The following is a 20,368-nucleotide window of genomic DNA, read 5'->3' on the forward strand; positions in this document are numbered from 1 at the left end:
CTGGCTAGCGTGGCTGGAGCGCGAACTACCCTGCCTGCCTACCCAAAGCTAAACCCACAGACAAATGGCGGAGATATGACGTGGTTCGGGTATTTATTTACCCGAACCACGTGACAGTTCGGCCAATCAGAGCGCGTTCGGGTCCGAACCACGTGACCCGTTCGGCCAATCACAGCGCTAGCCGAACGTTCGGGGAACGTTCGGCCATGCGCTCTTAGTTCGGCCATATGGCCGAACGGTTTGGCCGAGCACCGTCAGGTGTTCGGCCGAACTCGAACATCACCCGAACAGGGTGATGTTCTGCAGAACCCGAACAGTGGCGAACACTGTTCGCCCAACACTAGTAGCGACCTCATCGGGGCCCTTTGGCCAAAGGAGCCCCGAAGCGCCCTCCCTCAACTGCAGTATTAGCGCTCTATTGGTCCTGTGCTCATAATAATCACTTCTATAGATACTTTAAATAGTGGTAATCATTAACAAACTGTTCCCCATCCCCTTCTTGCACCTCTGACACTGTAGTTGCCATTGGCAGGTTTTGGTGTGCCGTATCAATTGTTATGTATAGAGTGCTTGGGGGGCCCCATTGTAAAACTTGCATCGGGGCCCAAAGCTCCTTAGCTACACCACTGATTTACTCATTAATCGCCAGATATCTTCCCACCCGGAGCATCCGCTCCCCCAGGAGACCCTTTTGTCCTCTAGTCTGGAAACCTTGCTCTAAAAACACACCTTTTCAGACAAGCCTATACAGTAATATGCAATAGAATGTTCACTGCCACATCCACTAATCCCTGTGTTCCCTGTGTCCCTATTGCCAACCCCCGACCCCCCCCCCCCCCCCCCTACATTGTAAACTTGGAAGGCAGGGACCACCTCCTATTGTTTATTTTTTTCTCTGTAATTTACCATATGAACATGTACCAGTTTTAGTGATATCTCAAACCACACATTAACCATTCATGTCATGATAGCACAATGTCTTAATAATCCCAACATTTGTATAGCGCTTTTCTCCTGTCAGCCACTGGGACGCGTTCAGGAGGCCACCCGGCAGTGTTAGGGAATCTTGTCTTGAACTCCTTACTGATCAGGTACTGAACCTAGCCAGGATTTGTACCCTGGTCTCACATGTCAAAGACTGTGCCCTTAACCAGTACACTATCCAGTCACTGCTTAAACTTCTCATGTATATATGTTCCCCAATATTATTTTTGTACTATGTATGTACAGCGCTACGAAAGATGTTGGCGCTATATAAATAAAATCATAATAATCATAAAGGGTTGTTTGAGTTAAGTTAAACAAAAAAACATAAAACATGTTACTACAAATCATTTTGTGGAAAGTGGAGAAAGATATAACATTTTCTATTACCGGTATAACAACATAAAACTTTCTATTTCAAAACAATACTTGCTATGTCTTCATTACACTTGTTACAACGGAGGGTATGCACTAAATTGGGGTAATCAGAATAACATGCATAGCATCTTATTGTGTAATGAGTAAAGCGTAATGCATTGCATGTAATGTATTGAATTCTGCTCTACTCATCGTGTGATAAGAGTTTACGCACATACTTCTGCCTACTGCAGTTTAGTGGATACACATTAATATCTCTATGGCAATATCACATTGCCTATTACAGAAGAGTCTCGGTAACTTGTAACTAAACTAACCAGTCCAGCAGTTTCAACCAATCAGCACAAATCGACAGCAGTTCTCACACTGGTGAAGGTCAACTTCTTAACAGTTTGTGAGCACTGCTGTGCTTAAAGGGAAGGTTCAGGGAGTGGGAAAAAAAAAATCCATATCCACTTACCTGGGGCTTCCTCCAGCCCGTGGCAGGCAGGAGGTGCCCTCGACGCCACTTCGCAGGCTCCCGGTGGTCTCCGGTGGCCAACCCGACCTGGCCAGGCCGGGTGCCAGGTCGGGCTCTTCTGCACTCCAACGACGGGCTCTTCTGCGTTCCACTGCGCAGTACAGCCTGGAGGACGTCCGATGACGTCAGCGCGCCCCCGTGAGGCGCAGATTGGAGCGCAGAAGAGCCGACCTGGCAGCCGGGCCTGGCCAGGTCGGGTCGGCCACCGGAGACGACCGGGAGCCTCCTGCCTGCCACGGGCTGGAGGGAGCCCCAGGTAAGTGGATATGGATTTTTTTTTTCCCACTCCCTGAACCTTCCCTTTAAAGACTGTGTTCCATGGTTTCTATCATGTACCTTGGAGGATGGAGGCCAATGTGCTGAGGACAGCAACCCCTGTGGCTTGCCAACTGAGGTCCCTGGATTTGAGACAGGGACCCCCAGTAACCAAGGGGCAGAAGCGCTTTCAGAACTGATGGCGTATTGACCAGGCGTGTGAGCAGGTAGATACAGCAGTGCTCCTACAGGCTGGTGACTCAGTACACCAATACAACAGGTAGCAGGCAAGGTTTCGGCAACAGGACAGACACTCGTACAGGCAGGGTTCAGCAACAGATTGGGCTCTCGGACAGGCAAAGGGTCGGCAGTAGATAACAGATCGGGCAGTCGTACATAGCAGAGGTTGGCACTCTCCAGACTTAAATAGGACTTTTGGCTTGAATAGTGTAACGCGTCACACACATCCCACGTACGCAAGTGCGCACACACTACTATGCAGTCATGTATCCAAAACAGGAGAGCATGTGCAGACAATCCTTCAATCGTGCAACACTCACACCAACACCCTTCGGCGCCAGCACTTATGCCACAACACAGAACACGCTTGTGCGCAAACTGACAGACCCTCATGCATAGAAGCTGGACCAGTTGTGCCAAAACACCTGCTGACATCCATGCGTACCAGCCACCTTGCCTGGACAGGTAACTGACCATGACAGTTCCTCCAAGCTTAATATAATTTCAACTACTGTATCTTATTTAATACAGAGTTCACGATATGTATATAGAGTGGGGTGAAGTACTGTATCAGCTAGGGCAGGGGTTCCCAACCACCGGGCAGCGACCCACTGCCGGTCCGTTGGCAGTCTCCTACCGGGCCGCGGCGTGTCTGGCCTCTCGCCCCTCCCCCGCGGCCACCGCTCCTGTTACCTTATGAGCGGCGGCCGCTTCCTTCCTTATAGTCCCCCAGGCGCCGCTCTCCTCTTATCGGCAGCATCTTACAGTAGCGCGTATTGCGACTGCTGTAAGGAAGGGAAGGAAGCGCTCAGCGGCTTCCTGTAGCGGCGATATGCATCGCCGTTACCATGGGAACCGCTGACGCGCTTCCTTCCCTCCTTACAGCAGTCGCAATACGCGCTGCTGTAAGATGCTGCCGATAAGAGGAAGGAAGCGGCCGCCGCTCATAAGGTAACAGGCGCGCGGCCGTTTGGGGAGAGGGGCACTACCTACACACCCACCCATACTAGGGCGCTACACTGGGCACTCACCTAGCTATACTGGGGCGCCATACTGGGGAACTATACTAGCCATACTGGGGCGCTATACTGGGGCAAAATACTAGCTATACTGGGGCACTATACTGGCTGCACTGGGCACTATACTAGCTATACTGGGGCACTATACTGGCTGCACTGGGCACTGTACTAGCTATACTGGGGCACTATACTGGCTGTACTGGGCACTGTACTAGCTATACTGGGGCAACTATACTGGCTGTACTAAGCACTGTACTAGCTATACTGGGGCACTATACTGGCTGTACTGGGCACTGTACTAGCTATACTGGGGCACTATACTGGCTGTACTGGGCACTGTACTAGCTATACTGGGGCACTATACTAGCTATACTGGGGCACTATACTGGCTGTACTGGGCACTGTACTAGCTATACTGGGGCACTATACTGGCTGTACTGGGCACTGTACTAGCTATACTGGGGCACTATACTGGCTGTACTGGGCACTGTACTAGCTATACTGGGGCACTATACTGGCTGTACTGGGCACTATACTGGCTGTACTGGGGCACTATACTGAGCACCATACTCGCTGTACTGGGCACTATACTAGCTACACTGGGGCACTATACTGGCTATACTGGGGCACTATACTAGCTATACTGGGGCACTATACTGGCTACACGGGGCACTATACTGGCTATACTGGGGCACTATACTGGCTATACTGGGGCACTATACTGGCTATACTGGGGCACTATACTGGCTATACTGGGGCAACTATACTAGCTATACTGGGGCAACTAAACTCCCTATCTCCCTATACTGGGGCAACAACCCCCCCCCCCCCCCCAACCCCTGAGCTAGGGCAACCGCTTTGCGGCATTGGTTTAATGGACCCTGCATTAGTTGGCATGCAAAAGCGAATGCACATTTGCATGAGCATTGCCTCATGAATAGCCAATCGGGCCAAATTTGCTTAGCCAGTTGTGTCAGGTGTTCACTTGGTGTTTAATGCACACATTCAATTCTCTGTGTAGTGATTTGTGAATGTCTTTCCCTTGGAGGCGGGTGGCGGATGGCTCATTCTAGGCAGTGTGAGCCCTGGAGTGGGCTGTCAGTGCCTGTCCTCCACCCCCCTTGGAGTGCAGTGTGTGAGCCAGCCCTGAGCTCCAAAGCTCGGTGCGACCCATGCTTCATTCCTTCCCTTTTCAAATGTGTTGCACCCAAGCTATGCTCAGCAGCAGTACGCAATGGACGTTAAGGTAAGTGCCTGTTTTTAAATATTGGGAGGTGAAAGGTGCGGATGGCTCTCCCCGGCGCTGGCCACGCTTGGGGGGGGGTCGCCTGCACCACCCAGCCTCCCCCTCCGGGGTGCTGCTGTGGTTCCCAGGCAGTGAGAGCGCCTGGGACCCCACGGTCCCCCGGTTGTGTGGGGGCATTGGGAGGCCTCCTCGTGGCGCTCCTGGATAGTGCTGTTGAGGCATGGACTAGTTCCCGCAGGGCAACAGCTTTGCGGCATTGGTTTAATGGACCCTGCATTAGTTGGCATGCGAAAGCGAATGCACATTTGCATGAGCATTGCCTCATGAATAGCCAATCAGGCCAAATTTGCTTAGCCAGTTGTGTCAGGTGTTCACTTGGTGTTTAATGCACACATTCAATTCTCTGTGTAGTGATATGTTTAACACCCGAGGCCCATATGCAATTAACTTTTTGACCTGAGTTATCTCCAAGGAGATAATTTTTATCATCTCTCTAAACTAAATTTTGAGCATTTTACAATCGTAAAAGTTGGTGAAAAAGTATTATCAAAATTATTTTGAGTATTTCCTTGCATGCTAGTGACTTAAAAGACACTTTATGACAAATTGTGAAAATATCACCAAGGAGAAAACTCAGGAGAAAAAGGGAATTGCATATGGGCCCGAGTCTCAAGCAAGCAGAAACCACACTTATCCGGCATCAGCCGGTCCCCATCAGTGCCCGATAACCGAGACTCTACTGTATGTTCACAGTTCCAAGTATGACATAGTAATACTGGTAATGACATCATAACAGAGCCAGGACAAGGTCCTCCAGCGCCCAAGGCTGTGACACCAAAGTGCACCTCTTCATCCCTCCCACCCCAGGCATCACACTCTGATTGTTATTAGACTAAGTGGCGCCCCAGGGCCCAGACCAATAGGCGCCCCAGGGCCCCTAACCTCCCCAACACCTTAAAGTGTACCAGAGCTGGATTACATTAAACGTGTTATACATACCTGGGGCTTCCTCCAGCCCCATACGCTCCGAATGCTCCCATGCCCCTGTCCTCAGTCTTCAGCAGCGCTGCCACCAAGTCCCTGCACTTCCGTCAGTCGGAGCCAGTCTGACGTAAGGGAAGTGTGCTCTGGAGAAATAAGTAGAGGGCACACTTCTGCTGTGTAGACTGGCTCCGGCTGAAGGAAGTGTGGAGAGCCGGTACCGGGGCTGCAGAAGACTGAGGACAGCGGCGTGGGAGTGATCGGAGCGTATGGGGCTGGAGGAAGCCCCCGGTATGTATAAAATGTTTAATGTCATCCAGCTCTGAGTCCGTTAAATCTCTAGTTATTTAGCTTGCAGTCACTGCCATATATCCCCTTATCTTATTTCTCTCAGTTTCAAACACAATAGGGGAATGATAGCTGAGTGAGCTGTGCCCTGACGCTGGAGCCTCTCTCGCCTCTGCCTCGGCCCGGCCCTGCATCACAATAATTATTATTAAATCAATGTTTTTTATATAACTTTGGAATACAGACAGTCCCCCATTTACAAACGACTAGTTACAACTTTTTCTACATAATAAGGTAACCTTCATGTACAAAATGTGCAGTTTTTGTTTTTGTTATTACATATTTTTGTGGTTACGTGTTACCGTAGCGTATAAACTGTTGTAAGTAGTTGGAAACAAATTAAACACACATTGAAAACAACAACAAAAATAGTTTATTTTGTATGTCCAACCCCAGAGTTGTCCAAAAGTTAATCATTCATCCATGTTTTACTATGTATACTAACACATGGCAACTTACAAACAAATTCAACATGATGCATGGCTACCTTAGCACTATTTGGCAGGGCCCTCATCTCTGTGTGCCACCATATGGACTCAGTGAATTGTTGGCAATATTTACCCCTACCTTGCACTCTGCGCCCCATGATTTATTGTTTCACTATTTCGTGTGCCATTGTTAAGGCTGTTGTACAGCGCTCTGTAATATGTTAGCGCTTTATAAATAAAGTTTAATATTAAACTTTAATAATGATTGCTGGATCATCATTTGCTTCTCCAACAACCATCTTATTTTCTGAAGCCTATATAAAGTCAGATCTGCCAGTGTTAGGTAACGTGCGCCACCTAGTGTTAGTGGATGGCAGTTATCAGAGCAGGTTAGAGTTAAAGCGGATCTGAGATGAAAAACTAACTATAACAAGTAACCTGTCTATATATCTTATCTAAAGTTTAGATAGTTTAGGTAGCAATTCTAGCTGCAAACAGCTTCAATAGTTTATGATTATTTATTCCTGTGATACAATGAGGGTAGCCATGTTCTGTTTGTCACAGGCTGAGGGCTGGAGATGCTGTCAGCTTGCCTGTGTGTAATGTGACAAATTCAGTCCCCTCTCCTCCTCCCTCCTCCCCTCTGGCTCTGAAATCTCTTGCTAGTAACCTCCTCCTCCTGCCCAGTCTGAGCTCCCATAAGCCCTTGCTACAGTGCCAAGGCACTCTAAAATGAACACGGTGATGCCAGCGCTGGAAACTTGGGCGCGGCTGGCGCCACCATAGGCCGTCATAGGAATTACGGCTATAGCAGCACACAGGGAGTAACTTCGGCGCCGTCAGAAGACGGAGGTGAAGTTACTTTTAAAACACAATAATTCGGCTTCCAGCAATTGCTGGAATTGCTGGAAGCCGCATTATTTAATTCCCCACTATCCATGGAGGCCTGGAGGGGGAATAGTATTTAAGACGGACAGGAACTTGTGCAATAGCAGGATCAGCCATATACTGGCTGTATCCTGCGCCCAAGTTTCCCACGCCGATATCTCTCGTACGCCACTAAAAAGCTGTGGGCGAGGCTTGTTTAGTTTATAGGAAAATAGAGTATTAAAACAAAACAAAAAAGGATTTGGCTTGAGGAATGCCCTATAAACCATATGAAAGGAATACAATTATGCAATGAGTAAAAGTTTATCGCGGATACACTTTAAAGGACAGTACCTAACTAACACTAGATCCCTTATGCATAACAGATAGATGAATGCATACTTTGTTCTTTGGCTGACAAAGATCTCTTGTCTATACAGGTGATGTCATCCTGTAGAAACAGTCCTGCTTTGTGAGAAGGGACTGCCCACCAGGGTTTTTTATTTTTTAAATCTGATTGGTATTTACTTCCCCATACGTCTTAGGAATCATCTCCTTCCCCATATAATGGGAAATACATGCATGCCAAGTTGTGTAGGCATAGCTGTAAAACAATTCATTGAATAGACAAAAGATTATGTTAGCACGCTGAACCATTATCTAATATCTGTGGCAGGTTTCAGGACAGTGCTGATCATTTGGAGGTACATGGTTCTGAAAAAGTGTGGGCCTCATTACCTGTCCTTCATATGGGTAGGTGCTATCTAGCTGTAGTCCATTGTTGATGATATATCTGTAAGCAGCCACTAGGAATCCACCTTCACAGCCGCTGTTACCATAGGTGCGTGAGCAGTCCACCAGGTTCTGTGCACTGAAAGACTCCAGCTTACCCTTCCGCAGCTTCACCTGGCACTCCAGCGCCCCCACAGTGCTGAAAGCCCAATCACAGCTGCACCCCTCCTGGAAGAAATAAACAAGATAAGCCAGAAAATATAAGCTATATATAATATAAGCTTCTAAAACAAAATCCAAATTACAACCATGGAGGTAATAGCTATGTAATCGTGCAAAGAAAGACAGCCATGGCTAAGCACAATAATCTGTATACACCAATAATGTCAAGAATCATCATTTATCTTGATTAGGGATGTGTCCCTTTAAAAATAAAAACAATTAAAACCAAGGATGGCAGACAGTTAATCAGACAAGTTAGCTACAATCAAGTGTACAAATATCACATAGTCACAGGATCAGCCAAAAGGCACATAAGCGGATTGAAAAATGCAATAAGTACAATGTGTGACAATCAATGTCAGTGCAGGCTGCACCACTATTAACACATTACCCTGAAAACAAGTAATTCCCAGCCTCCACAGTAGATACAGGTGCTGATCCAGCCTCAACTCATATGCATACGATACACCAGCTGCTCAGGAAGACCACATCCACAATCGGTATCAAGAGTATAGAATATAGAACCCTGACGACGGTGGAGGGCTGAAACCGGTCAGAACTTGAGACTCGGCATTTGTCTGATACCGAGATTGGATTTTATGTGTACAATTGATACACTGCATGCTTTTTATCTACAAAGGGTCACTGTCGAAAGTAAGAAAAGTAAGTCATTATATATGTGCTTTTAATGCAGCTGAAATAAATCTTTGTTTCATATGGATGGAGAGTGACCAGCAGTTATATTGTTTCCTGGTGATGGTCACTATGAGATGCTGTTGTTGAGCACTGTGGTGACACTGCAGATGCCTAATTGATCACCAAGTGATGTGGATTTGTATTCTATATTCAATAGTACATGTGTGATACATGTAACTGCTTGTTTGCTTTCTAGAGGCCGGTACTGATGCTAGACTGTTGGTAACAGCTGTATTGGCAAAGAATCTAGCATTAAAGAGGAACTGTAACGCCAAAACGGCCCCTGGGGGGTACTCACCTCGGGTGGGGGAAGCCTCAGGATCCTAATGAGGCTTCCCACGCCGTCCTGCGTCCCTCGGGGGTCTCGCTGTAGCCCTCCGTGCAGTCCGGGCAGCGGTGACGTCATTATTTACCTTCCTGGCTCCTGCGCAGGCGCTCTGATGCCTCTCGGCGCCGAAGTAGGCGGAAATACCCGATCGCCGTCGGGTCTGCTCTACTGCGCAGGCGCAAGTTTCCGGCGCCTGCGCAGTAATGCGGACCCGACGGAGATCGGGTATTTCCGTCTATTTCCGTGCCGAAAGTCGCCACAGCGCCCCCGCTGGAGCCAGCAAAGGTAAATATTGAAATGACAGTCGGCACAGTCGCCGGCTGTTCGGAGGGCTGCGGCGAGACCCCCGTGGGACAGAGGACGGCGTGGGAAGCCTCATTAGGATCCGGAGGCTTCCCCCACCCGAGGTGAGTACCCCCCAGGGGAGGTTTTTGTTGTTACAGAGTCTCTTTAAGGGGCCCATACACTGGTCGATTTCAGCCATTGACCAATCAATTCTATTGAATCGATCGATCAGAAATCGGCCGATTTTGCTGGCAGCAGATCGATGGCCCATAGAGTTGCATTGGATCTAATGGTCCAATAATGCATTTAGATCTATTTCCAATAGATTTCATTCTGAAATCCATTGGAAATCTGTTCCTAGTGTGTGGCACACATCAGATAGATTCCTGTTAGATTCGACCTGAAAGGCATCTGACAGAAATTTATATGATGTTTGAATCTGGTGCAAATATATAAGTGTATGGCCACCTTTAGTACTGGTGTCCCTCAAAGTCACTTATCGGTCAGGCCTGTCAGACCTTTAAGCAACAGTCAGCAGCTCAGTCCACAGCTCCACTTATTATCCCTCTGTTGTGCCTGGACCTGTTGTCCCTTCTTCCCCTCCATAGAGACGGAACACATAGCTTGGTTGTTGCCTAGTGATGTGTCTATCCCACCATTAAATAAGCATACAAATCAGTAAGAAAAAAGTCTGACAACCTGATCTGCATATTTACCAATGATTTTGTAACCATGATAGTCACAGAATTGGCTTCACAGCCCAAAATATAATATGTTTCTGGAGGTCAGTAGTGCCTGCCTTCATGTACCGTATCTCTCATGTACCGTATCAGTTGTAACAATAAAATCCACATTGAGGAGAGTATAATAATTTAGAAGCATCCAAGAGTTATAAAGTAAATTAAAGAAACATTTAAAAAGTAGGCAGGCGTTGGATTACCTTCAATGAAGATACCACTAGCACTTCTGGAATTTATAGTGTATTGAGCACATAAAAGTCCTTTTATGTCCGCAATAGACAATAAATCTCAGAAATGCTAGTTGTATCTTCATTGGAGGTAAGCCAACACTTCCCTCCATTTTATAAATGGTTTTTAGTCTATTGTATAACTCCTGGGTGCGTCTAAATTATCCTGTACCATAGTTGGCCTCTGCTGGGAGGATGACATTTTTTATGCCTGTACAAAATAATTTTTATATCGGAGTGCAACCAACACAAGTATTTTACTCGAGTGGAGATGGGGAGTTCACAAGCATACTTGCTAGTTACTATTACTATGAGTAGCAGCCTAGGTGAGTACTTATTTAATAATATTAATCATCTGTATTGATCAGATATACACCACTTTATTTGGCTCCTGGGCCCATCTGCAATTAACTTTTTTTCTTCTAGTTTTCTTCTAGATAATATTTTCACAACTTGTCAATAAAATGCATTTAAACCACTTCAGTACCACAGGTTTTTTTCCCCTTCAAAACCAGAGCAATTTTCACATCACGCTCCTCTCGTTCATTCACCAATAACTTTATCGCTACTTATCACACTAAAATGAACTACAGTATTTATTATTTTTTTGTGGGACAAACTAGGCTTTCTTTGGACAGCACTTTGTGCTAAGAATTTTTTTATTTTATGTGCATTTTGCAAGGAAGGAGAAGAAAAAAACTGAAAAAAAATCATTATTTCTCACCTTTCAGCCATTGTAGTTTAAAAATAAAATGTGCTATTGATGGTGAAACAGACACATTTTATTTGCCCATTTGTCAACATTTAAATTGTGTCCCTAGTACAAAGTATGGCAATAATAGATAATTTGGAAATACAGGCGTCTTTTTTTCCGTTGCGTTTTTTTTTTCATATTATAACAGTAGTTACAGGCCTTTATTTACAAAAGTAAAATTTTGTCAAGTTTTCTGCAAAAAGTAGACAATTCCCATAATACAATTGTTATTGGGCAACCATATTTTTTATGAGATCTTTCAGATTGTATAGCATGAAAACAGAGCAAGGGGTGGGCCCAATCATTTTTGAACAATCACATGAACGATCGTTTCCTTAAAGAACTGATCAATTGGCAGTGCAGATTTTTATCATACATATGATTGCAACTGGTTTCAATATTGGGAATAGTTTGGATACTTTAAAGTGACTCTGAAGCAAAAGAAAAAAAGTTGGATACCATTTTAGAAGTAAAGCTCTGAATCCCATAGTCTTCCTGCTCCTCTCTCCATGTTCTCGTTCCCCCGCTGTCCCTCCAGTGACATTATTCGACTCAGTGGTATACCTACCACAAGGCTGCAGGTGCTCACAGCCCTGGGTGTAGCCATGGCTAGGGGTGCCACTGTGGTGCCCCCCGGGGAAGCCTTTGGAAGCATTCATGTTACCAAGTACATCTGAAGAAGATTGGGTCTGTATTGCGCCGTGCAAGTCTGTGAATGCTGAACATGGATGTGCCCATCTTCGGAAACACTCGGGGACCTAGAGGAGTCCCAAAGATGCCAATTTTAAACAGGGGACAGCAGGGGAACGAAGAGACGGGGAGAGAACTGGAAAGGCTCTATGAGATCATGAGCTTAACTTTTTTTTACAGTTCACTTCAGGTTTACCTTTATGCTGTGGATCAGTTTATCATGGTCTCTCATACGTTCTTTCGATTTGAATTATCTGATTTAAAATTGAATTACTCACTAAAAGTCGTACCATTAATAGGTAACTTAAAGAGAAGCTGAGATGGTGATTGTAAGAAAAAATATACATAACTGGAGCTTCCTCCAGCCTCCTCTGGCCTGATCGCTCACTCGTAATCCTCAGTCGCCTCCCAGTTAATCCGCAACTGGCCCCAGTAAGTTGCCCAGTAGGGACCAATGGGCGCAGGTACAGTCCTGTTGAGTGCGCTCCTTTGTCTCGCTCCCAATGCTGAAAGCGTTCTGCGCCTGTGCAGTCATACTGTGCAGGAGCAGAACGCTCCAGGCGATGGGAGCGCGGCCTGGATGTGCATGCGCATTTGGCCCCGGACCAAAGAACCGGGAGGCGACCAAGGGCTATGAGGGAACGATCTGGCCAGAGGGGGCTGGAGGAAGCCCCAGGTATGTGTATTTTTTCTTACAATCACCATCTCAGGTTTTCTGTAAGACATGAATCAATCAGCTAACTGCTCTGATAGATCCTTAGCTAGTCATAGATATATTGGTACCTGAGCTTTCACGTCTGTCACACAATTCAGGGTTCTCCAGTCTTTTGTCTCTGGTGTCTTGGATTTCACTGCATCTTCTGGTACAGTTGTAGCATTGGATACAGAGGTCTCGTAAGGAGAGAATCCCATCATTGTGGCTGATACTTCATTACTTTTCTGGTAGGAAATATGCGGAAAAATTGTAACAATAACAAACACAATAATGAAAAACAAAAGAAGATATTCATTGTAGAGATGGCCCGAACGGTTCGCATTCGAACGCAAACTTCGGTGGTTTGCGTTCGCGGTGAACCGCAAACTATATGCGAGTTCAACCCGCCCCCTATACTACATCATTAGGGTCTTTGACCCTCTACATCACAGTCTGCAGACACAGGGTAGCCATTAGGCTACACTCCCTCCTGGAGCCCCCCCCCCCCATAAAAGGCAGGCAGCGTCAGGCATTTCACTCACTCGTGTGGCTACAGTGATTAGAAAAGGGAGAGCTTGCTGCAGAGAGACATAGGGAAAGCTTGTTAGGCTTGTTAGCTTGCTGCTTGCTGATACTTATTGCTAAAAAGCACCCCTCAACAGCTCTTTTGAGAGCTAATGTTATTCTTGTGATCTATTTTTTTTTTGTGTGTGTGTGTGTGTCCCACAGACACTTATACAGCCCTGTCAGTCAGTCGCAGCTGGCCCTTGGCCCCTTGCTAATTCCTACTGTGCCACTGCCAGGCCCAGCACATTCAGTGACTACCTGTGTGTGTGACAGCTGCACATTTGTAATACCAATCACTGCATACCTACCTGTTCAGTGCATCTACCTACGTGAGTGCACACAGTGTTATTTACCAGTCACTGCACCTGTTCACGGTACCTGTGTGTGTGACAGCTGCACATTTGTAATACCAATCCCTGCATACCTGTTCAGTGCACCTACCTACGTGACCGCACTCAGTGTTATATACCAGTCACTTCATACCTGTTCACGGTACCTGTGTGTGTGACAGCTGCACATTTGTAATACTAGTCATTGCATAATTGTTCACGGTACCTGTGTGTGTGTGTGTGTGACAGCTGCACATTTCTAATACCAAACCCTGCATACCTGTTCAGTGCACCTACCTACCTACGTGACCGCACTCAGTGTTATTTACCAGTCACTGCCCCTGTTCACGGTACCTGTGTGTGTGACAGCTGCACATTTGTAATACCAATCCCTGCATACCTGTTCAGTGCACCTACCTACGTGACTGCACTCAGTGTTATATACCAGTCACTTCATACCTGTTCACGGTACCTGTGTGTGTGACAGCTGCACATTTGTAATACTAGTCATTGCATAATTGTTCACAGTACCTGTGTGACCGCATGCTGTTTAATATACCAGTCCGTGCATACCTGTTAACTGCACGTGTGTGACAGCTGCACATTGTATTGTGATACCAGTCACTGCATACCTTTCACTGCACCTGTGTGACTGCACATTGTATTAGTCAAGTCAGTGCATACCTTTCACTTCATCCCCCCGATATGAACAAAACAACAGGCAGAGGCAGGCCACCTGACAGGTCTATTCGAGGTCGCGCTGACGTTATTTTGTGAGGCCCTGGACCAAAGTACAGTGCTCAGAAGAAGGCATATGCCATCAACTCCCAAGATTGTAAGGACATGGTTGACTATTTAACACAGATTTGGGTTAAAGAGGCGCCCTGGTGTATGATAAAAACATTTCAAACCAGTTTAAAAGGTAATGAGGTAGCTTACCTCAATGATGACAAAATCTTTGCAACAACAAAAGATTTTATTTAGTAATAGCACAGGCCGCCTCTTTAACCCAAATAGTGCATCCATTACCCCCACACGTCACCCGCCTGAGGGGCGGAGAAAGAGCGCCCGTGGCTCCACCACGGTAGAGATCTGTCTCCTTTCTTTTTTTAAAGGAGTGTGACCACATCCAGGTCCCTGTTGACCCCCCCCCCCCCCCCCCCCCAGGTGGAGTCGGGTTTATTGTCTCCACCTGCTTCCTGCGGTCAGTTGCCCCTCTGCAACCCACCTTTGTGAGTAGTTCTTTTTACTTCCATGATTATCATTTGTCTTTACGTACCACACCATTGGGCTCCCTTCTTTTTTGTCTCCTGTGTATTTTTCCAGAGGGTGTTTTAACACCCAAACCTTATTTAACACAGAACACCTCATCTTCCGCAGCCACCAGTGCTACTACAAGCACCACATCCGCTGCATTTGACACTTCGCAGGAGTTATTTGTGTGGGGAATTAACTGATTCACAGCCATTATTGTTACAACAAGATGAAGGCGCTAAGAAAGTTACACCACCTCATATGTCTGAGTTAGGCGACACTATGGACGTAAGGCGTGAGTAGGAGGATGATGAAGTACCTGCTGTTGGTGCAGTTTTGGAGGTGTCTGATGCAAGTGAAGCTGGGGAGGATGATTATGATGATGCTGATTATGATGATGCTGATTATGATGGATGAAGAAGCAGGGGGACCTCGTTGTCAGAAACAGCTGGTGGCAGTGTCCAGCGCCATGTATCGCCACCTATGGACAGCCAGCCAACATGCCCTTCAACGTCAGCTGCTGACGCCACCATAGTGCCATCACCCCTGGGCTCAGTGGTGTGGAAATTGTTTTGTGTGTCTGCCTCAGATCAGAGCAATGCCATCTGTTCTCTCTGCCACCAAAAATTGAGCCATGGAAAGGCCAACACCCGCGTAGGGACAACTGCCTTATGAAGGCACATGGAGAAAAGGCACAAACTGCAATGGCAAGACCACCTAAGGAAAAGCATCACACAAAAGCAAAGCCACCCTCCTTCTCCTCTTCCTCCTTCAGGTGAGAGGCGGAGTGGAGGAGGGTGGCTGTGATTGTGAAGGTGCAAGGGATGACGTCACGCTGCCCAAAGTCATGCCACACTGCCACAAACTGCCACTCGGCCGTCCTGATTGGCCTCCATGGATCCCCGGGAGAAGAGTGAAGCAGAAGGGGATCCCAGTGGCTGGGGGAGATGCCTGGGTCCCGCTGGCAGCAATGATCATGCCCAGGAAAGTGAAGCGCGTGGCAGATTTGGGCCAGCCCGAGCTGAGCTTGGGATTACCTCTCTGGGTAAATGAAACCCAGCCCGAGCTCAGCTCGGGAATACCGCCAGGGGGGTTATTGGCAAACATTTTTTCAGTTTTGGGATATTATTGGGACATTGGTCTGCACACTGCAGTTGATGGTGGAAGGCCCAATTAGTTCAGCTGGGTGCTTGTCATATTCCAGGGTGCTGTGAACCTAACGGAATATAACATCAAGTTGGTGTTGGTCCTATACTCAGGGCCAGTTCGCCCATGAGGCGGTGGAGGCGGGTTCCTCAGGCGCCAAAGTCTGGGTGGCGGCACCCACCTGGCCATGGGTGTGGGGGCCGCCGAGCTGGAGGGGGCCCAATACCACTTCCTGCTCGCTACCCCCTCCAGTTCGGCGGCCCTCCACACCCATGGCTGGGGGGAGGGAGGGCGGTTTGTCGCACGTTTGCCTCAGGTGGCAAAAAGTCTAGAACCGGCCCTGGCTATACTCGTATGATATATGGCAAAATCGATTCATACATGTGAACATTAATGAGCTAAGGTTAAATCCTGGAGTGGGCTGTCTTCACAGAGGACTACAGCCTCTGGTGAGACGAAATAGTGTGGTACTGGAGTCACCTCATCTAGAGCGTTTTGAACTTTTAGGGACATTTTTTTGTAGTAATTCCATGAGGGTATTATATTTAGTGTGGTTTATGCACTTTACTGCCTGCAATTCTGATACAATAAAAAAAACATTTTTTCTAAAATCATGACATGCACCCAAGACAGAGCCAATCTTTTCTCAAGTATTTTTCTACATTCAATAAATATATTTCTTATTTTCAAATATTAATATGAAGAAAAAGGACCAGTGCGGTTTGAATTATAAAACAGCATATTTTTCTTATGAAAACTTTAGGGAATGCATCGCTAGAGGTGTGCAGGGGGTGTGGTTAGGGGTGTTGCTTAAGTGTCCCACTTTCCTATCTCAAAAAGTTGGGAGGTATGTTAAAAACATTTACAGTTTCTAAATAACTTTGTAGATTTTGTCATACAAAAAGGAAAACACTTGCTGCACTAATTCAAAGATCGTCATCTCCTCAGCAACCTACAACAGCAACCTACAACTCTAAAAGTATTAGAGGCAGAGGATCAGCAGGATTGCCACGCAACTGGTATGGATGCTGAAAAGGAAATAAATATGGTAGCCTCCATATACCTCTCACTTCGGGTTTCCTTTCAAGAAAAGCAATAGCAAACTTAAATAAATTGTGGACAAACTTTATTTTGTATGTTTTCTTTTCTTTTTATTTGATTGCTGGTGGCTGAAAATATACTGTATTTTATTATGAAAACAACTTTCTCTTGAAAATGCAGGAGAAAAATCTAGGAGGGTTATTTCTATCTGTGTTCAGTAAGCAGGAAGTGTCTTCACAGGAAAAGGAAGTGATATGCGGACAACAACGAAATGAGCAGCATAGCTTTCACATTGTGATCAGCACAGAAGAGTGTTGATGGTAGCAGGCAGTGGGGTAGCTAAGGATTATGGGGCCCAATAGCAAAACTTTCATGGGGCCATAAGATTTAGGCATTCTTGAGCAATGCCACCTGCCCCTACTCTATGGGTACGACTTCTCAAGTGAACTACACTGAATATGGTCCATAAGCACAAAATCATAGGGTGGATGAACACAAGAAAGTTAATGGTGAATATATCAAGTACCACTGGGAACCCCACTGCCCCAGAGCCCCATTGCAGCTGCTATGGCTATTGCTATGCCCTTGATTGCAGTTGCAGGAAAAGGCATGGGAAAGAAGCTGACAAAGCAGTAGGGTACAGGAACAGTAGTGTTATAATACAGGCTGCTCTGTAGGGGAACCTCTTTAAACAATTGTCAGCCAAGAGGTTCAGATCACAGAACAGAAAACAGCAGCAGAGTGATTTCACAGTAAGATGGCTACACCATATATAAGCTGCCCACCACACAGTAAAGTCCAACTCTCACCATGTCACCAAGATGATTCATTCCAACCTCATAGGAGTGAAGCCCCAAAGAGTGCTCCAGATTGTGGATCATGATAAATTTCAGGTTGTCTTCCCAGATCATTCGTCTTTCCAGTTCCTCTCCCTGTGAAATCAAAGGACACTCAGTACCTTAGTCAAAATATGTGTTTTCAGTTCACTTAACATTTACTCTGCTAAATTCTAAGGTTTTGTTTTTTTTTGTTGCTAAAACTGTCTAAGGGCCTGTTTCCACTACACACAGATTGGATGCAGAATGCATGCATAAAAACTGACTCCAATGAATGCCTATGGGAAAATCTGCATCAGAAAAATCGTGTTTTGTGGAAACAGGCCCATAGACATTCATTGGAGTCAGTTTTTCTGCATCCATTCTGCATCCAATCTGCGTGTAGTGGAAACAGGCCCTAATGGCTATGGTCCACTAGAGTGCTTTTGAAATCACTGATGATTGCCGCCAATACCAACAGTGCTAGCCTAATGGAAGTCAATGGAGCAGAGCCCACGGCCGCGATTAGGGAAATTACAATTGCGGGTCCAGCAGCTTTTTTGGATCAATAGCGCTCCGAAACAAAAGATAGGAGTGCTACAAAATTGCAATTGCAAAAGCGATTTTGCTAAATTTTCACTTTAAAAATAAATTAATTAATTAACGATATCTGGTAAACAGTATCTGGTTAACATGCAAACTTCAGCTTACCAGCACATATATGAGTATAGAAGTTGTAGGGGCAATATGAGTTGACTCCAAAGTACATTAGGTACGCATGGTATTTATCATGAACTGTGAATCACATGAAACTTTCCTGGTAGTTTTTGGATATATCTTGTATAACATTTCTCCCCTAATAACTGGTATATGCTGGGTAATATTTAGTGTTCTTGTTATATTTAGAAGTAAAAACATTAAATGATATTTAATCAGGTAAATATGAAATATTGGTTTTGAATAGTTTATATCAAGGTAATGCTGTTCTTTGTAGAGCATTTGCTGAAGGTCTGTTGGGTTCTTTTTGGCCAACCATAAAATTCTTGAGTTTCTGGATACCTTGATGTGTTTTAGAGGGATCCTGAAGTTAGATGGATATGGAGGCTGCCTGTGAGAATCTGCTCAGCTGCCTGTGCAGACAGGCAGCGTTTTGACCACTGTTCACGTCTGCATTCTGCAGGTCTCTTTAAGAGAGACTTTCTGTCAGTTCTGCAGCTTGTGTTGCTGAGGAATTTGCATACATTAGTCATGCAAATTCGTTACCTGCCTTCTTTTGATGACTAGCACTATAAAAGCATTCTGCTCCCAGAATGCTTTGCTGGACATTTCCCTTCCATGGTCTGTTTCTGATGGACACTGCTGGAGTGTCAGCCATTGCTATCTAGTATAGTTAATTCCTGGGGGTTGCTTTAGGCTCCCCTTCTAGCCCAGTCAGGTTGTATTATCTGTTTTGCCTGTTCCGTCTGTCTTGTGTTTGGATCGCACAAGCCCTAGCGTTAGCGGCTGTGGATCCTTCTGATTGAGTCTGGAGTGTAGGTTGGAACAGCGGTTGTTTCTGCCTACCTCATCTGTTCTGTCTGCCGTGTGTTTGGATCCTTCTGTTCTGTCTCCTGGGATCGCGCTAGCTACTTTTTGCTAGCGCTGGGGATCCTTCTGTTCTGTCTCCTGGGATTGCGCTAGCTACTTTTCGCTAGCGCTGGGGATCCTTCTGTTCTGTCTTCTGGGATCGCGCTAGCTACTTTTCGCTAGCGCTGGGGATCCTTCTGTTCTGTCTTCTGGGATCGCGCTAGCCACTTTTCGCTAGCGCTGGGGATCCTTCTGTTCTGCTACTCTGTAACTGGATCGCGCTAGCCACTTTTCGCTAGTGCTGTGGATCCTATCTCTCGCTTGTCCCTGTTTTCGTGTGTCTGTCTTGTCTGATTCGAAACGCTTGCTGTAGGCTCGGTGAGGTAACTGTTAAGCAAGCGCTCACGTTCTCTGTTTCGTGTTTGTCTGTTAATGGTTAGTTAGGCGTGCTTGTCTCTATTGTGCTTATCACGTGGAGACCGCGCATAACCGCGTGCACTGTTGCGAATGAGTGCGGTGTTCGCGGTTAGCTAGCATTTGTTATTTTCCGTATTTCCTTATTGTATTATTTGCTGTGCCTTTGCTACTCTCGTGCTCCGCCTTGCTGTACCTTGTGTCACGTCTGGCGATCGCACCTCTCGCGATCGCGTTCCTGCTTCTTATCTGCTGTGGTGTGTGCACAGTCGCGGGTTGGCGACTAATTTTATGCACACACACACAATCTGTCTCTGTGCTCACTTTCAATCGCTTCTCTTGCGATTGCGTTTCTTCCCTTCGTACAATTCCTGTCTGGCGTGTGTGGTAGGGCAGAGGAGCTGTTCCTCTGCACTCCACAGCTCCACCTGCCGACAGGAATTTCCCTCTGCAGGTGCATAGCACCTAGCCTGGGTGTCCTCAATTATACGCTTGTGGAGGAAATCCGCCGCGTCAGCGCACGTCTGGTGCGCTGACCACGGAGACGATTCCGCAATCGTTACACTGCCATATTTATTTTATTTCAAACAATATAAATTGCC

The 20,368-nt window shown here is 46.3% G+C and overlaps 1 protein-coding gene across 1 annotated transcript in view; it reads right to left on the reverse strand.

Annotated features, from left to right (window-relative positions):
- The window catches only part of LOC137531685 (cathepsin S-like), a 66,070-nt gene that overhangs the window by 13,923 nt on the left and 31,779 nt on the right, over positions 1-20,368 (reverse strand). The window contains exons 3-5 of the mRNA XM_068251637.1: positions 17,781-17,903; positions 12,724-12,879; positions 8,005-8,226 (exon numbers count right to left, since the gene is read on the reverse strand). Of these exons, the coding sequence (XP_068107738.1) occupies positions 8,005-8,226; positions 12,724-12,879; positions 17,781-17,903 (501 nt within the window). The remainder of the gene's footprint in view (positions 1-8,004; positions 8,227-12,723; positions 12,880-17,780; positions 17,904-20,368) is intronic.

The sequence above is a fragment of the Hyperolius riggenbachi genome, chromosome 9 (genome assembly GCF_040937935.1).
Source record: "Hyperolius riggenbachi isolate aHypRig1 chromosome 9, aHypRig1.pri, whole genome shotgun sequence".
Taxonomy (NCBI): Eukaryota; Metazoa; Chordata; class Amphibia; order Anura; family Hyperoliidae; genus Hyperolius; species Hyperolius riggenbachi.